The sequence below is a fragment of the Cyrtonyx montezumae genome, unplaced genomic scaffold (genome assembly GCF_038088225.1).
Source record: "Cyrtonyx montezumae isolate F1298 unplaced genomic scaffold, pur_monq_1.0 scaffold_4, whole genome shotgun sequence".
Lineage (NCBI taxonomy): Eukaryota > Metazoa > Chordata > Aves > Galliformes > Odontophoridae > Cyrtonyx > Cyrtonyx montezumae.
In genome coordinates this window covers 17,710,758-17,731,973 of record NW_027072045.1, presented here as the reverse complement: position 1 = coordinate 17,731,973, position 21,216 = coordinate 17,710,758, and the positions used below count along the sequence as shown (strand labels likewise).

At 37.1% G+C, this 21,216-nt stretch overlaps 1 protein-coding gene across 6 annotated transcripts; it reads left to right on the top strand.

The window, feature by feature from the left end:
• The first annotated feature begins 1,291 nt into the window (after nt 1–1,291).
• On the top strand, nt 1,292–20,965 carry LOC136055201 (uncharacterized). Of its 6 annotated transcripts, XM_065746906.1 has the most exons (14): nt 1,310–1,377; nt 1,745–1,909; nt 8,113–8,188; nt 8,801–8,838; nt 10,188–10,371; nt 10,989–11,120; nt 11,977–12,100; nt 14,577–14,637; nt 14,732–14,778; nt 15,216–15,291; nt 16,204–16,305; nt 16,939–17,865; nt 18,735–18,845; nt 19,980–20,965. In XM_065746906.1, the coding sequence occupies exons 6-14, from the start codon at nt 11,049–11,051 to the stop codon at nt 20,290–20,292; spliced, it is 1,833 nt and encodes a 610-aa protein (XP_065602978.1). In that variant the 5' UTR covers nt 1,310–1,377; nt 1,745–1,909; nt 8,113–8,188; nt 8,801–8,838; nt 10,188–10,371; nt 10,989–11,048; the 3' UTR covers nt 20,293–20,965. The 6 variants fall into 6 exon arrangements, with proteins under 6 accessions (XP_065602977.1, XP_065602976.1, XP_065602978.1 ...); XM_065746904.1 differs by lacking the exons at nt 8,801–8,838; nt 10,188–10,371 and adding an exon at nt 2,113–2,189 and having other exon boundaries at nt 1,309–1,377; XM_065746905.1 differs by lacking the exons at nt 1,745–1,909; nt 8,801–8,838; nt 10,188–10,371 and adding an exon at nt 2,113–2,189 and having other exon boundaries at nt 1,292–1,377.
• The last annotated feature ends 251 nt before the right edge of the window (nt 20,966–21,216 follow it).

Here is a 21,216-nt window from a genome sequence, read left to right as displayed (position 1 = left end):
GAAGGAGATACAACAGAACTGTAGATTAAATAGAGCATCTTTCACCATAATTTCAAAGTAAATTTTGTGACCAGAAAAATGCATCTAAGTAGGCCTGAGTAATAATGAGCCTGAACTGAACCTCATGATTTATAGATGAAAAAGATTCAATACAGTACTGACCTAACCAACACTTTATCACACTCTAGTTGTCCACACTAGAAAACAAAACAAATAATAATACAGAATTTCTTATTTTCCTATTATAAAGCTCCAAAGTAATTATCAGAAGTCTGGAAAAGTTTCTTAGCAGGATTTGAAAACCGCAATGAATTATGTATGATACAAATTATATTTCAATTTTCGTGGGTACACTGAAACTTGCTACATCCAGAATGACTACTCCCATACAGAACAGTAATTTAAAACCCAATAAACTGAATAAGAATACAAGAAAAATATGTTCAGGGTAATAGTAATTAAATACGGGTGTAAACGGTAGGAGGAGGAAGAGAATTCTCTGCATCCTGAGAAACACAAATTGAGACTACACAACTTAAATTCAAAACAAAAAAAATTAAGATGAACAATCAAGTAAAGGTTATTAAAAACAAGAATGACTTTCACTTTCAAGAAAGTTTTTCTAAAAAGGACCAAAAGTATCTTCTGGCAAAATGTAATTTTTAATCTTCAGAGGACAGTTCTGCTAACAGTACTAACTTCTATTAGCACACACATATACTTCATTGAGAAAACTTCACATTTAAGTTTAAGAAATTGAAATTCATCTTTTCTTCAGAGATGAAATGTGAGAACTTTGAGAACTTACGGTCCTCTCAACAAAAGCACCTCAGGGTGGTACTAGGCCACTCTTAACAGCTGAGAACTGCTCTGTGGTCTCGTGCTTTCCCTCAGATTAAAATACTTCAGGGCTAAAAGTTTTGTTTCCTCTCTTGAAGACACCCCTCAGACCCGGCTCTCCCTCAGGGTTCCCTTCAAGTCCCTACAGCCCCGCAGTCCACGAACATTTCGCTGAGGAAAGCACACCTATATGCTTGCACCCACTCTGCACAGAGCCTGAGAGCGACGGGACAGCCACCGCACAAAAAGCTGCACCGTCCTCCACAAGCACCATCCACAACACGCGTGCGCTCCCCGCGCACGCAGCGCCGCATCCCATCGGCCGCTTGGTCATACACGCTGAACGGAGGATCGCCCGCCTCCAGCTCGCCGCGCATGCGCGCTCGGAGCCTGCCGGCCCGGCCGTGAGGAGCAGGCGCAATACTCCCTGCTGGCAAGCTGGCCGGCCGCTGAGCGTGCGCAGTCGAGACCCTTTCGGGAACGTTCTGTGCCGCCCGTCTCGCTCCAGCCTTCCTCTGCAAGGGAAATCCTGTCAGGGTACGGGCCGCCCGCAGCCCCGCTCCTCCCCGCCCCGGCGCCCGGGCCTTTCCCTGTTACCGCATCCTGCTGCAGCCCGCGCCCTGCTCCTCACGGCCCGGCCCATCGCCGACAGCCCGGCCCCCAGCTGTCAGGCCGCGACCTCTCCTTTGCCCCCGTGTCTTCTTTTTAATTCCTCCTCTCGGCTCGGCGGTTTCCCGCCCAGTGCCCCGAGCCGGCCCGGCCTCGAGGCGTCCTCTGTGGAGTGGCGGCCATGGGCCCTCGGCCGCAGGGGGAGCTCCGCGCCCCGCCGGGGTCGGCCCCGCTGAGGGTAGCGCGGGGCGGGTGGTCCGCCCGCCCGCTGAGGTGCCGGCCTCGGCTCTTGCAGGTGCTCGCAGCTTCTCGTTGAGACGAGTTCCGGCTGTGGGAGCACGAGGGTTGAGCAGACCGCTCTGTGTCTGCCGGGAAGATCTTCACCCTCGTAGCGCTGCTGCGAGAGTTAGAAACCCGCTGCCTCTCCTCTCTGGTTCTTTTGGTCTCCTGGAGAGGAGAGGTGAGTTGTTGTCTTTCCCTCTTGTACAGTAGCAACGGAGAACGTAGGGTAGCTTGCAAACAGCAGAACGATTTCAGGATGGCTTCCAGACGCGGCTGACTGCTTCGTTTATTTTACCTTGAGTCAGCCCTGTGAAAATGCCCATTGATGGAGAAAGAGATAGGCACCGTGTTAACTGCGCGGTTCTCTCTCCTTTGCTGCAGTGCGCACTTTCACCGCTGTCTCCTGCTCTGCCTGCTCCTGCTTTCAGCATGGTAAAGAAGAACACTATCCCAGAGGGGTAAGTATCCCTCACACTAAGCGAGAGGCAGGAGTGGGCACAGCCCTGCCCATAGAGAAGGGGCACTTACTGCCCCAGGCCCTTTCTTGCTACAAGAAAATAACTTCACCATATACTGCCAGGTGAGGTAGGTATCTTCTCCAAGACAGGAACAACACAACCCTTCATCGTGCAGGTAAGTATGATGCTCCAGCCTGTCTGTGAACATTCTCCATCATCAGCCAGATGCAGTCCCTTCTTCCTAACTCACATCCCAGATGTGTACTTACCTGGGGAAATGGAAGAGTAGCCCATTCTGACTGCTCAGAGTAAGGAAAGAGCAGGTGAGATGAGAGCAGGTGGTTGCATGCACGCAAGCAAGGAACACACAGGTCCAGAAACATGTTATCCTCTTTCTTTTGTTTTTTGTTTTTACAATAGGATGACAAAAATGTAATCTTAGTGAAAATAAAAAGACAAAAGAATGCGTTATTCTACTTGCTTTCTGATGACCTGCATGGAAGTGCACATGGGCACCACAGAATACTCTCATTTGAAACAAATGTGGGCCTACTGTTCTGCTCTGTTTAAAAAAAAAGAAAAAAAAAGGAAAAAAGTTAAAGGAAGTTCACGTTTCAAAGCTTAACCTATGTTTTACTGCTGATAGTAGAACAAACTTTGTGGTAGAAGGATGTGCTGAGATACATAGGCATGTTGTAATGGGATGATAACTTGAAATTAGTATGATATTTTGTGAAAGGTGGACATTAGCCAGGGGAACTTTATTGAGAGGAGCAACGATATACAAAAAAGTGTGTTTTCTTATAAAACATGCTGGCATAAAAGCAATGAGTAGAAACAAGTGAAAAACAGTTTTTTTTAAAGTAGCCTCTAGAAACTTGGGTTTTTTTTAACAGTAGACAGAGATTAAAAAAATAGAATAAAATTTAAGAAAGTACTGTGTGAGCATTTATTTTTTTAAAGTTTCTGTGAAAGTTCAGTTAGAACTTGAGTACAAAAAGTTATGCTGAAAGTGGGTTAGGCTTGCAAGCAATAACTGAGGAAGCCTGTAAGAATAATTACTGCTTGTCATCATTGTACTTAGAAATTATTACTAAAATGTTGTGAATGTATCAGGTACTCATTTTTCCCTTCTTTTTCCCATGGCATTTGAGCTTGAGGTGCTTCTAGGTTGCATGCATTTCTTCTGTAAATATGGAAGAAACAATGGGTTGTGCTTCTGGCTTCTCTGATGAGAAACTAACACCTGTGTATCTTTCAAGGCAAGGAACAGCTGCTTAACTGCTTGTAAAGCTAGTGTTATCATCTAACAAAGCTCATGATACTGAAGTGCTCTCAGCTTTTTCAGATACTTTTTAATACTAGTAACCAATCGGGCTTTTTTTAACCAATTCATCCACAGTATCAAGATTTTGGCAGTAAAGGAGTTAAAGGACTTGTTGGACTGTCAACGTCATGCAGCACTGTACTGATGTCATCCTTGTGCTACCACAGTATGTTGTAGTTCTTCACTATAAATTAGATGAGTAGACCAGGAAACAGTAGTGATGAGCACTGGAAATTAAATGAAGGAGACATAATTTTAATCTAGGTGCTGCTGGGCATGCTATCTGCTTGCCAAAGAAGATGTTGGAAGAAGTAAGATTGTGGTATGCTATAGCACTGAGACCAGTCTATACAATATTTAACTATGGAAGTAAAATCTCAATCATACCACAGTATTTTAATAGTAAATAAAAAAACTTAACTTTTTTGGTAGCCTGGTAGCAGTTAAGCAACAGCCAACATTTTTTTTTAGGTTGTCTTTGTTACTGCCTCCATTTTTTATTCAGTTCTTCACAGTTTTAATCCAGGTTCCTTTATGCTAATTAAAGCATAATTAATTAGGCTTTAGCTAGAGACAGTAAAAATAAACAAGAAATAGTGGATTTTTAAGAATTGGTCAGCTATTACTGTCACCCTTTACAGTGCTAAGTCTGCAGCTGTATGCATTGCATACAGCAAGTTGCCTGTACGTAGGGGTTGTGTTATAGCACTGGGCAGGCTTGCTGAAATCAGAACTGTGATTGTACTCAGCTCTTGAAGAAGTGTTAATTGCTGAAGTTGCCACTGGAACTGCAGTACAAGTCTCATACCTTGTTCTTGGATACCTGTCACTTTCCCCTATCCCAGAATGCTTGATGTTATGCTTTTTGCACAACCTTTGCTCCAGCAGAGAAGGGAGGAAATAGCCTGGAAGTACAATTTTCCATATTCTTTCATAGCAAGAATGATTTTTTTCCCTTTTCCCAGTAAAGTCTTGGAGCAAAACTAAGGTGTGCAGTATCCATTGCAGCCTCAAGCCTATAAAACAGTGCTGTAGAGGTGATTTTGTAACAAAATGAGATGTAATGTAAGAAAGGGATTCATGTATCCTGCTCTGCTGCACTTTCCACCAGGGTCTGAAATTGTACTGTCTTTTGATAGTTGTGTGCTATGGTGTTTTAGAGGAGAGTCAGCCAGTAGAATGTGTTCAAGCTTTCTAACGAGCAGAGTGCTGTGATGGTTTTGCAGACTTACACGTGGTGCATCAGCATCCCAAATCCTACTGTGGGCATAATTGCATGAACTCAGGTTCTGCTTTGAAAAGCATCTGCAGATATGTAACAGTATTTTATACTTCCCTTCTAATTTTTAAAAAAAGAAAAAACCTCCACTCCTTGGATTGTTACTATTATAAAGACAAGATTGAACAATTTCTACCTATGCATTGTGAACATACTTTTAATAGGATCCATGACATTTTTTTAAGACAGCAAATCCACCTGTTAACACACAGCTGAAATTTTTAGACAAAAAGCAAGACAGTAAAACAGTGCTTTCCATTTAAGCAACAATGGATAAACATAATAGTAGTTGTAATGTTAGTTGGGAAGTGATGAAGGCAAAACATAGAGAAGTGGGAAAGGTAAAGAATTAAACAATTCATTATTTTTTGTTTCATTACCTTTCAGATGTTACTCTGCATGTATTCCATGGATTGTTTACCTATTTGAAAACTTACAGAAATAAAGTCATAATTAAAAACGTGTTGTGTGTGTGCAATATGTCACTTTCTATTTGAGTGCTATTCTCTCTTAAGTACTTCTCTATTAGAACAAATAAATTTTGGGTTTGTGGTTTTGTATAGAGACCAGAAAAAAAACTAACCATGTTGTTGATAAAAGCCTCTCAGCTGTTTTGATGCAAACTTAAAGCAGAATTTGATTTGCGGTTCATTTACATGTATGAGGTTCAGAGGGGTGTTTGTCCTGGCTGCTTGTTTTATGAAAAGATCAGAAATAGCACAGATTGTATGGTAACAGTTTGCCTTAGAGAATGACAACTCACTGCCTGCATTTTGACAGCCACTGTGTTTCATACAGAAGTTCTCATTTTCTTGCTGGTATTTCCATCTTCATTTGATTATTGTTTGGGTTTTTTAGCTGTCACGTTTCACTGCAATTCCATCTTAGACTGGTATCACAACATCTTTCTAATGTGACTGCTCTATGGCCAGAGCTGTCCCCTCTGTAATGTAAATGCCTAAATGTCTCTAATCCCTAGAAACACACATTGTGTCTGTTTCTCAGTGAGATGCTACTGGCTCTTTGAGGAAGCTTTTCACTGTCTTCTCAGCTACTTTATGTCCAGCTCAGTGGTTTTTGCTCAAACCTTTTAATTTACAGGAATGATGATGGCATTGAATCTTTTAAATAGGATTTTTAAGGAGTTTTTTTTAACCATTTCTTCCTGATTTTTAGTTGCTTGGAATTTTATGTTAATCACAGTAGATTTCTACTTACACAGTTTTCCAAGAGAAAGCTGGTTAAAGGCAACTTGAGTTTCTAACCTACGCCATCCAGCTGTCTATCTGCATGAGCTAATAGGTCTTCTGTGGTTGGGTTACTTTACTTCTGTCTTCCTTCAAAATGTTTCTGAATGTGTCTATGTGAGTATAGCTTTGGGCTGCTTGATGGTTGAATCCCAGTGCTGTAAAGCATGTTGTAAGTTTTATTGGTTTTGCTACTAGTTTCTCTATTCCCAGAAGCAGCCTGTTTTCTGATTTCTGCCTGCAAGTTTGAGAGCAAACATTTTTGATATAATTTCCTGAGTTATTAAAAATAGACAGTGTTAAACTTGTTTTTCTCATTAATTTTAACAGTATTTCAGATCAAATGTACATCTAATAATGGTTCACGGTATTTACCATCTTTTGAAGGTGATCACAGAATCACAGCGATTTATGACGTGAATGAGATAAAATTAAACTGCACAGGGTTGATTAAAGTTTTCTTTGGTACAATTTATCTTGCAGTCTGGATGTACACGTTGTGGGTTTTGTTAGGTTCAGTAGTATTTTCTGTATGCTTAAGCTGTTTGCGATCTTGGAGCAATTCATATTGAATGTATCTGTCTTAAACTAGGAGGCATGCTGCAGGGAACGTGTCCTCTAGTCATGGGTATACTGGCATCTCTGAAATGTGCTACATGAAGAATTTATTCAGTACAGTGTAAAATTAGTGAATGTCATCTCTTTGTGGCTTTGGAACTACTACTAATTTGATTGTTGTAACATGTTATTCGTGTTACTGAAAGGATTTGTGCTTAATTTTTCTACTATCAAACTATCTACTACTCTTTGTGTTTTTGAGAGTACCAAGAGAAAGAGTAGTGAAAAATGTTGCCCTGAAAAAGAAGCATATTGAGAAGTGAATATGCTTGCAAAATCTAAAAGTTTTGTAATTTTTAATGAAAAGTAAACTTAGCATTTCATTGTCATCTGAATCATTTAAGTGAGGCTGTAACAGCTTTCTGAGAGCGTTTGATTCAGCCAAGTTGAAAAATTGATCCAGCCACTGAAAAATTTCTGGGAATTGTAATGTAAAAAGTGAGTTTTTTTGTTTTTTTTTTAACCTGTTTAGCTTTGTTGTGCTATACTTTATGTTGGTGCTCCTCGTCTGTAAATGCTTCCCTAATGTTCTGAGGGAACAGAGTTTTCTGGAAGCTTAAAAAGAAAGGAAGGAAAAAGATCGTTTTGGAATATGCTGTCAGTACCTCGAAACCACTTTGTGGAATAACTGCAGATTTGGGTACATAATTCTACTGTATGATAGCAGTCAAGCATGTTATCTGTAAAAAGTATTTTCTTTATGATAGTGCTTTATGGAGAATGAATATTCATTTTATTGTGACTCCTGGTTTTATGCTTGCAAACAATAGGAGTGTCTTTGTGTAAGTTGTGTAGTGTGCTAAATAAGTACACTAATATTCTTAGAGCATCTCTTAGGCAGCTGCCTCTTTCATTTATCCCTGAAGAATGCTATGCTATTAGCTGTGTGTAAAGATCATAACAAAACAAATTCTTGTGACTTCTAAAAGGATGTTAATTGCTTGGTGAGACAGTCAGGTTACTAACGGAGGATGATTTTATAGAAAGCTGATTTTTATGTACATACAAAGCTTTAATTGGCCATCCTTCTCAAACTTCTGTGCATATCCATTGCAACTGCTTGCTTACGTGATCAAGAAATTTTGGAACTATTGAATTCTGCTTTTTGGAAATGTAAATCTTAATGCCTTATGCTATTAGCTGTGTGGTCTGTCTTAGGCAGAAAAAGTTAACTATTGTGTCTTTATGATTGAAGAAGTTTTAAATAACTAATACATTAAATCTGTGCTAAGTATTACAGCACAGTTGTCTGCTATTTTACAAAGATACTTCATATGAAGTAACTGTTATTACAGTTTTAAAGAAAAGGGCTTTTTATGTGCTTCGTTTTACCAAAATTTTAATCCAAAGAGGACAGAAGTCATTTTAGAAGCTTTACTTAGAGCTACCTGTGTCTTTTGTTGTCATTTGTTGTATAAAAGTATTTTGAAATAAATATTTATTTTGTTACAGGTGGAGGAGTTTGACACCAGTTGGGCAGCCTATACCAGGAACTAGATTTATTGCATTCAAAGTACCTTTAAAAGGGGTATGTATAAACAGTAACTACACATTCCCTTTACTAAATACAATACAAAAGTAATTAAAAATAGCATTAATATTCATGCAAGCTTCAGGAAAGATTTGTGGAAAAATATTTTGTGTTCTTTAAATAATCAATCCAGTCATCTACCATTGGCTTTATTTACATAATGGTCTTTGGTTTTTTTCCACTCTTCTGATGTATGTATTTGGTGTTAATCTTTACCTTCTGTAAATCATATAGTCTCTAACAAATCAGTAAAATAGTTTGGTCACCAATTTAGTGGCATAAATTCAACATCTTTGTAACATCTTTTCATGACTGTTGGAAGGAAAGTCATTATTACCATGGGAGGGGTTTGAAATACGAATAACAGTATAGGCAGTATAAGCCATAATACGATTTTTCAGAGATGAAGCACTTATTAAAATACACTTGCCACTGCAGTACGTTTAAAATTAGAGACTTAGATTAGTAGTAAGCTCCAATGATATGGAGAAACACAATATTATTTATTCTATTAATGTGTTAGTAACTCCATTAGATTCCTAATAACGTGGAATAAAGTCTTAATCCAGTAAATACACTAAGCCAGATCTCTGATTTTTTTTGTGACAGAATACAATGTGGAGTCTTCAGTTTTTTGGTGGATTGAGGTACACGGTTGCAAATTTGTCCTTCTGTATAAATTAACACAGATGCTGTGTAAATTAATTTGTACAAGTTCTCACCAGATACACAGGAAAGAAGAGTTTCTAAGCTCTTTTAATGTTCAATGACTAGACATAACCATAGCAGTTAAAGTAAGTATTCTGTCTAAACTATTATCTACTGATTGCACTCTAGTATACATATAGTAAAAAAAAATAAAATTCATCTTCTGGCATATTAGTGCCCCTTACATTTTCAGTCACTATTCAGTTCACTTCTTTCAGCAAAGACTGAAGTGGAATGCTCGCAGGGTTTACTTCCTCAGGTGCTTTCCCAGCTTCAGTATGATGGTTTGGTTGCTTTGACACCAAAGACCTTGGTCATACTTACTCTTCATGATTAAAGGATGGTGTTGTAGCCATGTGCCTTTCTACCAAAGACTGCCAGAGGTAGACCTACTTATCAGTGGAAATAAAATTCAGAAGATTTGTAATTAGCTTATCTGCTGTTAGGATATGAGAGATTTTTTGCATCATCAGCTCCTGTAATTCCACCAATTTTTTGCATAGACACACTCTGCTCTGGGCAGGATTTGTGCACTGCACATGTTTCTAGTTTCCCATTTCTCTAGGTTTCAGAGGAAGGTACTAATTTTACCCTTCCCCTGTAATTCCTTGATAGCCTGAAAGGAGCTCCACCAGAGATCATAAAAAGGGCAAGTGTACTCTGACAATTCCTGCTGAGTTTTTCTGAACATCTCAAATATTTTTTCATAACACAGTTATATTGCTTCACTGTGTGATCAGTTGTTTACAGACGTCTTATTTTTGTAAGATGTATTTCCACTTGATGTTAAGTGTGAGTTCACATAGTTCACTTTTAAGTTCTGTCATAGGCTTCTGCGGGTTAGTAGTTGTCACCTGAAAGTTTGTAAATTCAGTTTCAAATCTTATTAAAAATCACTTCTAAGTAATTTAGAGATAATTGACTATTCTTCATTTTGTTTGGACTTAGCCTCCCCTGTTTTTCAGCAGTGAACCAATATTTGAAATACTCAGGAGTGAATACTTCTATGCACTTCCTACCCTACTGTTTCAGTGCAAGCTTTCTAATCGTATTCCAGCTTTGATAGATAAGAATGTCCTGCTGTTCATTCTTTAATTAGAATTCCTCTCTCTGTTTCCAGACTCAACTCAAAGTGCTTGCTAGCATCTTAGGTTAGAATCTGCACGGTTAGAAGATGGAATAGTTAGCTACCCTATAGCACCTGTGGTTCTGAGAGGTGTGTGGTCTGTGACTGCCTTCCTTTCCGTTAGTTCTGAGTCCAGTCTACTTGAATTTCTTATTAACAAAGGAACTGAGAGGTGGTTGAGGCTGCTGCATCTGTTTTGCCACTGTCTTTATTGGTGGTGACAGAGCCTGTGTCAAAAGGCTCTCACAGTGGGCAGTGCGCTATTCAGAGAAAATCCAGTTTTGTGCACGAGGCATTTTCATACCTAGAGCGGAGAGCACGTTTCAGAAACCACAGCTACAATAGGGTGAGTAAACAATTTTCCCACTGTGTCTGTCAAATGAAATAAATTATTCATTATCCACCAACACGCCACTGTATTTTAGTCTTATTTAACCTTTCCCAGTGCTAGGTGATATGCAAGTGCTTTTTGCCAAGAGTTGAACCAGGAATAAGAATGCCTGCGTAACATTTGTGGGGAGAGAGTTAAAGCCTTGTGTGTAAGTGAACCCTGGCATCACAACTCCTGATGTTTTATGTGAAATACTGTTAACGTGCTGTTGTGTGGGACAAAAGAAGTTTTGGGGGATTGGATTGCAGTGTTTTGGGTTTCCTTGTTCAGTCAGTTACTTAATCAGTATGTATGTAAAATTGCAGGGTTTTTGTCTATCAAATTAGTGCTTATTTGTTAGCGTTGTGTAAGTGGAAGATCCTCCATGTTTTCTTGCCCTTTCATTGGAACAGGAACAAATTTTTATTTTGTTTTTATTTGGTTCCTTTTAATCTGTATAAAACTTGGATATGCTTTTGATACTGTAAACATTCCATTTTGAAAACTGCTCTTTTCCCATTTCAATAAACAACATAATGAATGTCTTGTTATTAGAAGTTAAAAAGCAAGATCATTTTCTGTTGTTATTGTAGGCAATTAACCAGAGGCTTACCCCAACCCAGAAGTTCACACCAAAAGACTTAATTGCTGCAATGAAAGCCCTAAATGTGGAGCTTGGATTAATTATTGATTTAACGTATACCACTCGATACTATGAAGTTAAGGTAATGTACAATTAATAACAAATTTTATAATAGTTACTGCCTTAATTGTTTGAAAGTATTTATGCATTTACTCACCTTGAATTGGAATAGACAAGTTGAGTAACTCTAGATAGAGTTACTTTGTGTTTCTAATAGAAACAAAGTGCTTTATGACAGGAAGAAACTCCTCATACCTACTGGTTGCTTTTGATGGCTTATTTGTGCTATGGTAGCATAGAATAATGGATAAGGACTTCAGTGCTAGGCATTGTAGAAAAGATATTGGAGACTTGTGCCCTGAACACATTCTCATTTATGTCTAAAGGTGATTTTCTTTAGTGGTTTCTTGTGTTCAGTGGAATCCACTGGAAAAAAAGGATATATTTCAGAATTGCTTCCATCATGACAGGTTTGTTGACCAGCTGATAGAATTTTGGTTGCCTCCTATTGAGAAGGAGAATAAGTATCAGTGTTATAACTGAATGATGACCTTCAAATGTACATTGGCTTGACACAGTAAGAGGGCAGATGTGTGAATATGACTGTGGTTCAGCAGGGGCAGGGTAGATGTTGCTAATAATAGTTGAAAGTGTTAGAATGGAATTAGAAGAATCTGCTCTTTTTAATTCATGTGCTGTCTTATTAGCAGGGATAAATAATTGTTATAAAGAAACTTCTCTCAAGTAAGGTTTTATAACAGAACTGTAAATATTGGTTTCTGAGAGTGTCTCTCTTTGTAGAGTCATGTCATGATTGTTTTCAGTTTCTATGCAGTGCTGGAACTACTGTTTTGCATTGCTGTTATTTTATATACTGCTTAAGGGTTTTCACTGATGAAAGATTTCAATAATTTTTGCCATGTTTTTCTTGTTGCTAGGATTTACCTAAAAGTGTGCAGTATAAGAAACTTTATACTGTTGGACTCGAAGTTCCTGATAATGCTACTATTCTGCAGTTCAAAAAATGGGTTAGAAAATTCCTATGGGAAAATGCAAGAAATGGTAAATATCAGCATCTTATGCTGTAAAAGAAAAAAAATTGTGCTAGCTGCATCATTTATTTATTACAATACATTCTTAAAGATGTCTCGGATCTCAGACTTTCCACAGCACTTTCCAATTTATTGCTATATTATGTTTACCACCACATATCTCTTGTATTTAAAACATACCTTTCTCAAAAGTAACAATTCACTTGAATGCTCTTCCTAATAGTGCTATATCTGTATCTGTCATTTGACAAAGCAACTCCAAGTGAGAAAACCTTGCTTTTGAATTTCTGGTAATGTATTGATCCACTCCGGAGACATAGGCTTATTTTCTATAAAGTATTTTTGTACTGCTTGATGCCACTGTAGTTAGGCCTCTTTATTATACTTCTCTGATTGTGCTGGGGAAGTCTTTCCTATCCAGTGCTTGAAGGTTAAAATCAGTTGCTCCCATCTAGCTGACATAGAATACTCAGTAGAAACAAAGCTTTCATCATCTCACTCAGATTGTTCCCCATAAACTCAGTGTCACAGCTGCTGCTCCTTTATGGATGCTGAAAATAGTACAGGGTTTCTCTGATGGCACTGGGCACTGGTACACAAACTAATCAAGCCCATTTAGTCACACACAGCAGTTTTCTGAATTATTGCTGTCATGTCCTAGTGGCTCTTAAAAATCATTTTGCAGATGCATTGTCAGTATTTCCACAGTGTGGATCAGTCACTGGTTTTTGTATTCTTGCATTAATACAGTTGTCCCTGGAATGGTACAAGGTGAAATGTATTCAGGGAAAGGAGTTTGAAAGTACAGTGCTACAGCCTGTTTGTTTGTAGCTTTTACCTTTTCACGTTTTTGCTCCTGATCTCTGTAAACAGATTTTAACTTTTCATCTCTCTATTCTTGAGGAACCATTCCTTCAGGCTTTCTTCATGCTAATTACTTTGGTATTTTCTGTGAGAAAGATGTTAACTTCTCAGGTGCATAAAGTTTTTTGCTGCAGAATGTAATGATGGTTTTGGTGTGGATGGTCAGCTCTGTTGAGTGAAAAGGCTCTGACCTAAGACTCAGCTGTAAGAGCCTGAACTGGAAATGGTGGGAAATATAAAAGATAGAAGAAGCAGCATTAGTCCTTGTTGAGGTAGGTAGTGTGCAAATTCTTCTTTTGCTTTATTTTGGCTTAGGGAAATTATTTGGAAATTATTTTTGTCTTTTTTATCAAGTGATCTTTAATGTGACAAAGAATAGTCTGTATTTAAGTGTAATTATCTCTTATTCTCAAAGTTGAGAGAATTGATTTCTCATTTCTTACTGGATGAATACCCACTGTTTCAGCTAGTGAGACTATATTGGCAGAGTTTTATGTAAATTCAGAGGTGTGAGAACTTTCAATTTTTTTGTTAACTTACACATGGTAACGTGCCCTCTGTTTCAGGTTACCCTGATAACTAATCAAGATTCTTCTTACAAATAATTTTTAATAAGTTTGATCTTTTACTGTCTGGAAGGTTATGAAGCCAACCTAGAATAAATGTACATGATAACATGACTCTCCCATTCTATGGCAAACAGTGATAGCGGATCTCATTCAAAAATTTATCAAAGTCCATTTCAAAGACCTTCTGTCAGTACTTTGTCCCTGCCTGAACTTTGTGAAGTTTGTCATACTTACTGTTTGTTCTCATTAAGTAGGCCCTCTTTTGTGACAAGCACAGCATACCTTTACGTATGTGTTTTAATTTGGTGCATTTTTTTCTGTTGCATATTGGTGTATGAGATATCAGTGTCTTGCATGACCACATTACTGTTTCCCTTATTGGAAATATCTCAGTTGAAACAGCTTAATAAGCTTAGTAGTGCTCAGTTATTCTCCTTTTAGCCTACAGCTGATTAGTGTACTCTTTTCAAAAATGGTATGTTTTCTTTTGACATCACTGATTCCCGTTAGAGTGCTTCTCTATGTATGAACCTGAATCTCTGTGTTTTGTCCAGGTAATCATCTTAACTTTCAGTCTAGTTTAATTAATTCTTCTTGTAATGCACTCCTAGATACTAAGGATATTATGCATTTTTTTCTCCTTTTTTGTAAGTTTTAAAAGAATTTGTTTATTAACTTTATTTGATATTACATTTTCTAGTTGTTCAAGGTTGCTTTAAAACCTGTATTCTATTCTTTCCTATTACTGCAGTTCTAGCTGAAGGCTGCAGCTTTCTCTGATATCAGTCCTTTCTCTTTTTCATATGTTCTCAGAATTAATCTCAGTCTTCACGAGTTTGGAAGTAGTGAGTTAACTGCTGCTGGGATCAGGCATATAGAAGATAAAGTCTGGATGTGTTTGTTATTTGATGAGCATGACAGTACCATTTTGTAAACAACAATAATGATTTATCATTGCTGTACTAAAAAGTACAGTACTTTTTTTGTTTTGTACTAATATCAAGCAATTTCATTTTCTGAAGTATTAAAGCTTGTGTTTATCTTTCTTGATAGAGAAACTCATTGGTGTCCACTGTACAAATGGAATTAACAGAACTGGCTACCTTATATGTAGGTAAGGGTTGAAAAAAGAAAGAAAATTGGTGTTCTCAAAAGATATTAAGTCTATAATCCCTTTGGGACAGTCATCTAATAAAATTTTCCTTCAGATATCTTATAGATGTTGAAGGCTGGGATCCAGAGGCAGCAATCCAAGGTATTTTACACCCTTTGAACTCAGACAAACATTGAGTTGTACTTCACATTTAAGTATAATTGTATTCACAAATACTGCGGTTCTGCTGTAGTGTGCTGTTCTGCTGTTGCATGTTGTTACCTCCTGTTCTCATCTCCATAGCAGATAATGTGCTGATTTTCATTTCAAGTGAGGTTTGAGCGTTAGCAAACTGAACAAGAGGTTTCAGCTGTTTAATTTTTTGTCTTTTGTTTGAAAAATTTTCAGTCATAGGTTGCTGCCACTGCTAGTTTCAGTTGTTTAAAATAAAAATGAAATTGCTTCAACAATCACAGCTTGCCGCAGCATTTGTATTAATGCTGTTTTTTTCAGTTTCTCATGCTGAACAGAAAGCTTTCTCACATTCTCATGACTCAGTTTGAGCACATGTCATTAGACTCATACCTCTTCTTCTTTAGCTTTTGGTGATGCTAGAGGTCATTGCATGGACGGTCTTGTGTATCTCACAGACCTCAGAACACAACCAATGAGAAGGTAAGCAAAAGCTTTTAGTGGCATGCTTAGATTGTTCAGGTTGTATTTTTTAAAAAATTCAGCTACATTCGTAAGCCAAAATTAAGTCCCTCTTAAACATTCAGTAAACTACATAAAGTCTGCAAGACTTCTCATCTGAATAACATCAAGTACCTTTGTTTATATTTGGAATTCATATGGCTTCGATGTGTACTGCTGAGCACCGGTGCTGTTGTATCACTATCCCAACTATACTGAGTCTGTATTCTGTTACTGTAAACTGAAAAGAGCTACTGCGAGGATTTTACTACAAGCTGTGTGCTCTGCCCACTGTTGCCGGTGTGGTGGAACCAGATGTTAAAAAAATAAATAAAAAATCAGTCCTAGTGAAAAAAGAAAGGTGGAAGATTGTTCTCAAATCTGCTTTTAGTAGTGATATTCCTAACACATATGGAATCTTTTGTCTTTATCATATTCAGACCCTGGGGTACCTAAGAATAATTAACATTTACATCTCACTAAGTTATTTGTACTGATTACATCTTGTAGCATCACACTGATTTTAAAATAATATCTGACTGATTTTGATCATTTTGAGTGCCTTTTGTTCTTGTTTTACTGCTTTAATTGCTATAGTGACTGAGGATGATTGTTAGTTCAGTGCTGGATTTTTTTTTTAAACGTACGGTACGTGTGTCAAGTATTTTTTGATGTTGTTCCAAATGTGTCAAGTTTAGACTTTCTCTACAGCCCTTCAACTAGATTTACAGGATTAAAATTTGCTATGAAAATCTTGAATGTCTGTAAGTTTTATTTAACATATAAAAAAATCAGTAATTCTAAACTGAAGAATCCTTGTGATATTTTTTTTTTCTCCCTCAGTAGTATGTTAAAAAAAAGGAAGCTTACAAGAGATATTTTTATTCTTCATAGTAACCTTGGAATGGATGTATGGGATTCAGATGAGGATATAATTCACCCACCAAATGCATCAGAAGGACCTGTGGAACAGTTCCCAAATGAAGATTTTCAGGGGTAATAAGTTGAAACATGGAATAAGAAGCCAAAAACCCATAGTGCAGAGGATGATTATTCCTTATTGTGTCCTGTTTTTATAGTAGCAATCCCTTACGATGTTACAGGAGGATCAGCTGATTTTGACACTTAGATTTGGTGTTTTAAAATACTGGGAGCATTGAAATATTCTAATTTAAAAGAGATTTTATTAATGTAAGCTATACATGCAAAGTGTATTTACAGAATTAGAAAAAGTAATGAGAAGATAAAGGGAAGACAGGGAATGTGTGCTACTAGGAATTGGTGATTAGTTAGTTCACTTGGGAAAATTTTAGTTTTACTTTGCCTGCTGTTCTTTATTATTCTACAGCAGTCTGCAATTTGTTTTTAATTAATTCCTTATCACTTTTTGCTTGCTGAACAAGCACTATAGAATTATAGTTGAATGTTTGTCATAGCTTCTACTATGACATTGTTTGAAATTTTTATAATTTTACTTACAGTTTAGATTCTGTGTAGCTTTGATACCTATATATTTTACTTGCAATGTGTTTCATATCAATTCTTGGATTAAATAAAGCTTATTTTCATTAGTAACTTGTAGTACTTAAAAGTACAGATGTTCTATTTAAGAAAAAAAATTCTTTACAGGTCTGGGAAAAGATTAAGAGTTTATGATGACAGCTCTCATAATGATTTGCAAGGACAAACACAACTGAGAGATTTTGATTTCATTAATAAGGGACCTGGACGAAGACGAAGACCGTTTAATGACCATCAGACTCAGGATGATTTAAGAGCACCGATGCAGATGAGAAATTGGGACTATAATAGGGGATCAGGACAGAGGCAAAAACCATTTCCAGATCACCAGTTTTATGATGATTACCAAGAAGACGTTCAGCTGAAAGACCTAGACTTCAGTAACAAGGGACCTGGACAACAGCTGAGACCTTTCTATGGACGCCAGTTTTGTGCTGATGTACAAACAGAGCGACAGTCAAGGAACTTGGAATTTAACAGAGGCCGTGGGCAAAGGCAGAGATCTTTTCCTGACTATCCATCCCACAGTGATTCACAGGAAGACAGGAAGTCAAAGAATTTTGATTTTGGTAGCAGGGGCCGTGGCCAGAGGCAAAGACCGTTCCACAACCACCCATCTCATGATCAATTTCAGACTCCAGTGCAGTTGAAAGAGTTAGATTGTGTCAATAAAGGTGCTGGCCAAAGACCAAGACCCTTCCATGACTATCGGTCACACGATGACTCACAGCCCCAAATGCAACTGGGAGGTTTTGAATTCGTAAACAGGGGCAGTGGGCAGAGACTGAGACCCTTCCATGATCACCAACCTCACAATGACTTACAAACAGAAATGCAGCTAAAAGATTATGATAATAAAGGTCCTGGTCAAAGGCGCAGACCTTTTCATGACCATCAGCCTTATGATGGCTTACAGGAGCAGCCTCAGTTAAAAGATTTTGATTATGTTAATAAAGGTCAAGGACAAAAAAGGTCAAGACCTTTCCATGATCATCCTGTTCAAGATGACCTGCCACGTGAATGGTGTTCAGACAGGTACAGTTGAAAGTATTACAGTTTGAAAGAATTTTAATTGATACATTTCAGGAGCCTGCAGTAGTTTGTATTCCTCTTAATATATGATTATTTTGATCATCCTTTAACTGTAATAACAGAATTAGCAGCACTTTTAAATTTCAAACTCTTTTTTTAATAATTTATTTTAAACAGCCATCTATTTAAAATCACACTTGAATGATCAGCTAATTAACAATTAACTTTTTATTTTGAACTATGGATGTATTTGACTTAAGTTTCAGTGCTGTAACTTTGAAGGCACTGAAAGATTGTGTTTCTTTAATTCAAAACTCACACTTCACCTTTTTAGATTCAGCTTGAAACAAACTTGTTAAAATTTAAACAGCAATCCTCAAGACAGAAGGCATGAATTTTCATTTATATTCTCATCTAAACTGAGATAAACAGTAATGTTACAAGGAAGTTTGACTTTATGTTATGGCATGAATTAATCATTTGCTACAAGTCCCTTTGCTTCTGAACTTGCATCATATTTTCCCAAGATCATATATCACTTATTAGTAAATTGGATTCAGTAGTTAAGTTGCATGCAGATATATTTCCAAATACTCATTCGATCTTTCAGAACATAGTTCAGATATTTCCTGGGCTTAGTAAAACTTGATTTAATCCTTTTTATTGTGAGGTGAAATGGGACGCGGTACCATTCCCATGAAACATACCATTTTGACATGTTAAACTAATACAATTAAGATATTCCTAATAAAATTTAATTGAAGAAATGTTAATTGTTATTAAATTATTTGAAGTAATTTTAATTAGTACTTTTCAAAAGCCTACAGTAGTTTGTTTTCCTTTTAACATATGATTGTTTTGATTATCCTCAGAAGTCAATCTTTTTCTTCCCAAGAAAACGTATCAGAACCTCAGTTCTCCTCATCTCCTTCACTTCACAGAGATTATGGATCTGACAATGATGACTTTAACAGAAGTTATAGGTAAATACCATATTTTGTGTGTTGTTTTCTGACTGATATTGTTACTTTTCCAGTATCCAACTAAGATTAACTGTGGTGTAATAAAAAATTGTTAATATTTTTGCTTAAATACAGTTTAAACCATTGAATCTGAATGCTGAGCTAATAATGTGACTAAATTGTAGTCCATCTCTATAAGGCTTTATATAGACCATAGTAGTTATGAAATTGTTTGAGTGTTCCTCACTTAAGTCATTTGCTTAAGCTAACTTATAAAATAAAAAAAAAAAAAAACCAAAAAAACAACCTATGTTCAAAATACAAAAGCCTGTGTTTGGTAAGCAAAAAGCTAAGGTACTGATACTATATTTAACTCTTAACTGGTGCCTACCAACAGGTTAATGAGGAAGTGTTAAAAAGAGTGAGGCAGACTCTTCTTCGTGGTGTGCAGCGATAGGATAAGGGGCAACAGACTCTTGTTAGACCATCAGAAGTTCTGTAGCCTGTATGGAAAAAGGCCGTTTCTTTGAGGATACCGAAATGGTTTGCCTAGAACAGCTGTGAAATCTCCATCCTTTGAAATACTTTGTGCTCAGCTGAGATCCCTTCCAATAGTATTCATGTATTGTTTAGTGAAAGTAAAGATTTAAAAGCAGAAAGATTGTTCTCAGCTTCATACACTATTTTACAGAGTACATACTGTACTTGAGAGTGAAGAGACTCCATAACAAAAAATAAATGTATATGATGTTCGTAGATTCTTCTGTTGCAGAAGAATACAAAAAAAGTGCTATAAATACAAAGTATAGTGTTGCTTGAGGCTGTGTAAAAGACAGCTACCGTTAAGTATTCTTCACAAAATGAAAACATGGATTCAGAATGAGAACGGGCCCTAAGTAAAGAAACTTTCAGAAAATAAGGCAGTTTTAATTAGAAACAGCAGTTGAAACAAAGCATTTTCTAGTTCATTTACCTACTAAAAAAAGCTGAAAATGTATTCACTAGAATTGAAAAATAAGTGTTATTAACATCTAGTTGAGAAGACTTTAATTTGGGAGGATAAAAACAAAAGTAGAGATCTGAATTCTAGTTCTTTTAGTGCTAGACAATTTTAAATTTTAATGGTTTCACTGTTCATGTTTTCTCTTCCTACAGTCATCGAGCAAGTTGTCCAGAAGACAATAGGAGAGTGCATCCTTCAGATGAATTTAACAGGGGAAAAAACAGATTTGCACCATATTCTTCATGTACAATGCATCCATCCTCATCTGTACACCAGGAAGATAGTTCATTAGACTATGAAATAAAAACTTTTGACGGTGAAACTACTAGAGAAATGGAAAAAGGTAAAAGATTACCAGTTCTAACAGTTGATTACAATTATGGTCTGCCATTAGATTATGGACCTGAAGAGGAAGAGAGAACACCTTATGATTTACCTCCAAGAGACCATTACAACTGGAACTGAATAAAAACAGGCACGGTTTCCCCACCTTGAGCTTGTATCAATCGGCTTTACTTTGTATGTGGACCAGGGTTCATTGGTTGGTTTTGGTTTTGGCTTTTTCATATGTTAGGAAAATGCAAACTCCAGTACTAGAGAACTGATCTCTACTGTTAAGATTAGTTTCTACTTCTATATTTATTAGGGTGTATTTGTTAAGTGCGGATGGAGACAAGATCTCAGTACACAGGGGATGAAAGTAGTCATTCCTCTCAGCAAATTGGAAGCCATGTACTCTAAACTATACAACTTCGAGTGATCATACTTGTCTTTGTTTTACATTTATTTAAAATGTATGTAATAGTAGGGTGCAAAAGTCATAATAAAATAATGCACCATCAGGCAAACCACCATTAAGGTTACAGAAAAAAATACCATGAAATGAATGAAACAAATTTTTGTCAAGTTCGTATTTTAATAATTACAGCTTGTTGTTATTGCTAACAGCTATTGCTAACAATCTCTGCAACACTGCACTTTAATCCAGTTTTTTTGTACCATCATCTGAACTGATCTAGCTATGCAATTTTTTTTCCCAGACTGCTAAGAACTTGGAGGCAACTGGAGTTTTAATTATGCAAATGTCAGACTTGCTTTTCAACAACCTGAATGTTCCACGCTAATGCGTTGGGTTTTTTTCCTAATCCCCTCAAGTTTTAAATGCTTCAGAATAGCTCGGTGCAGGTGAATTTCACAGTTTTCTTAGAAACACATCCAAATGAGGCAGCTCATGTATTAACAGGTTGTCTGTCTCAACTGGCCAAGATTGCTTCTACCTGTGTACTTACAGTTCACGTTTGTCAGTCAGATAGGTCTCATTCTCCAGTTCTGTTTTCTACTGGTTTCCTTTTACAGCACAGCAAAGTAATCAGAATGGAAGAGTAATTT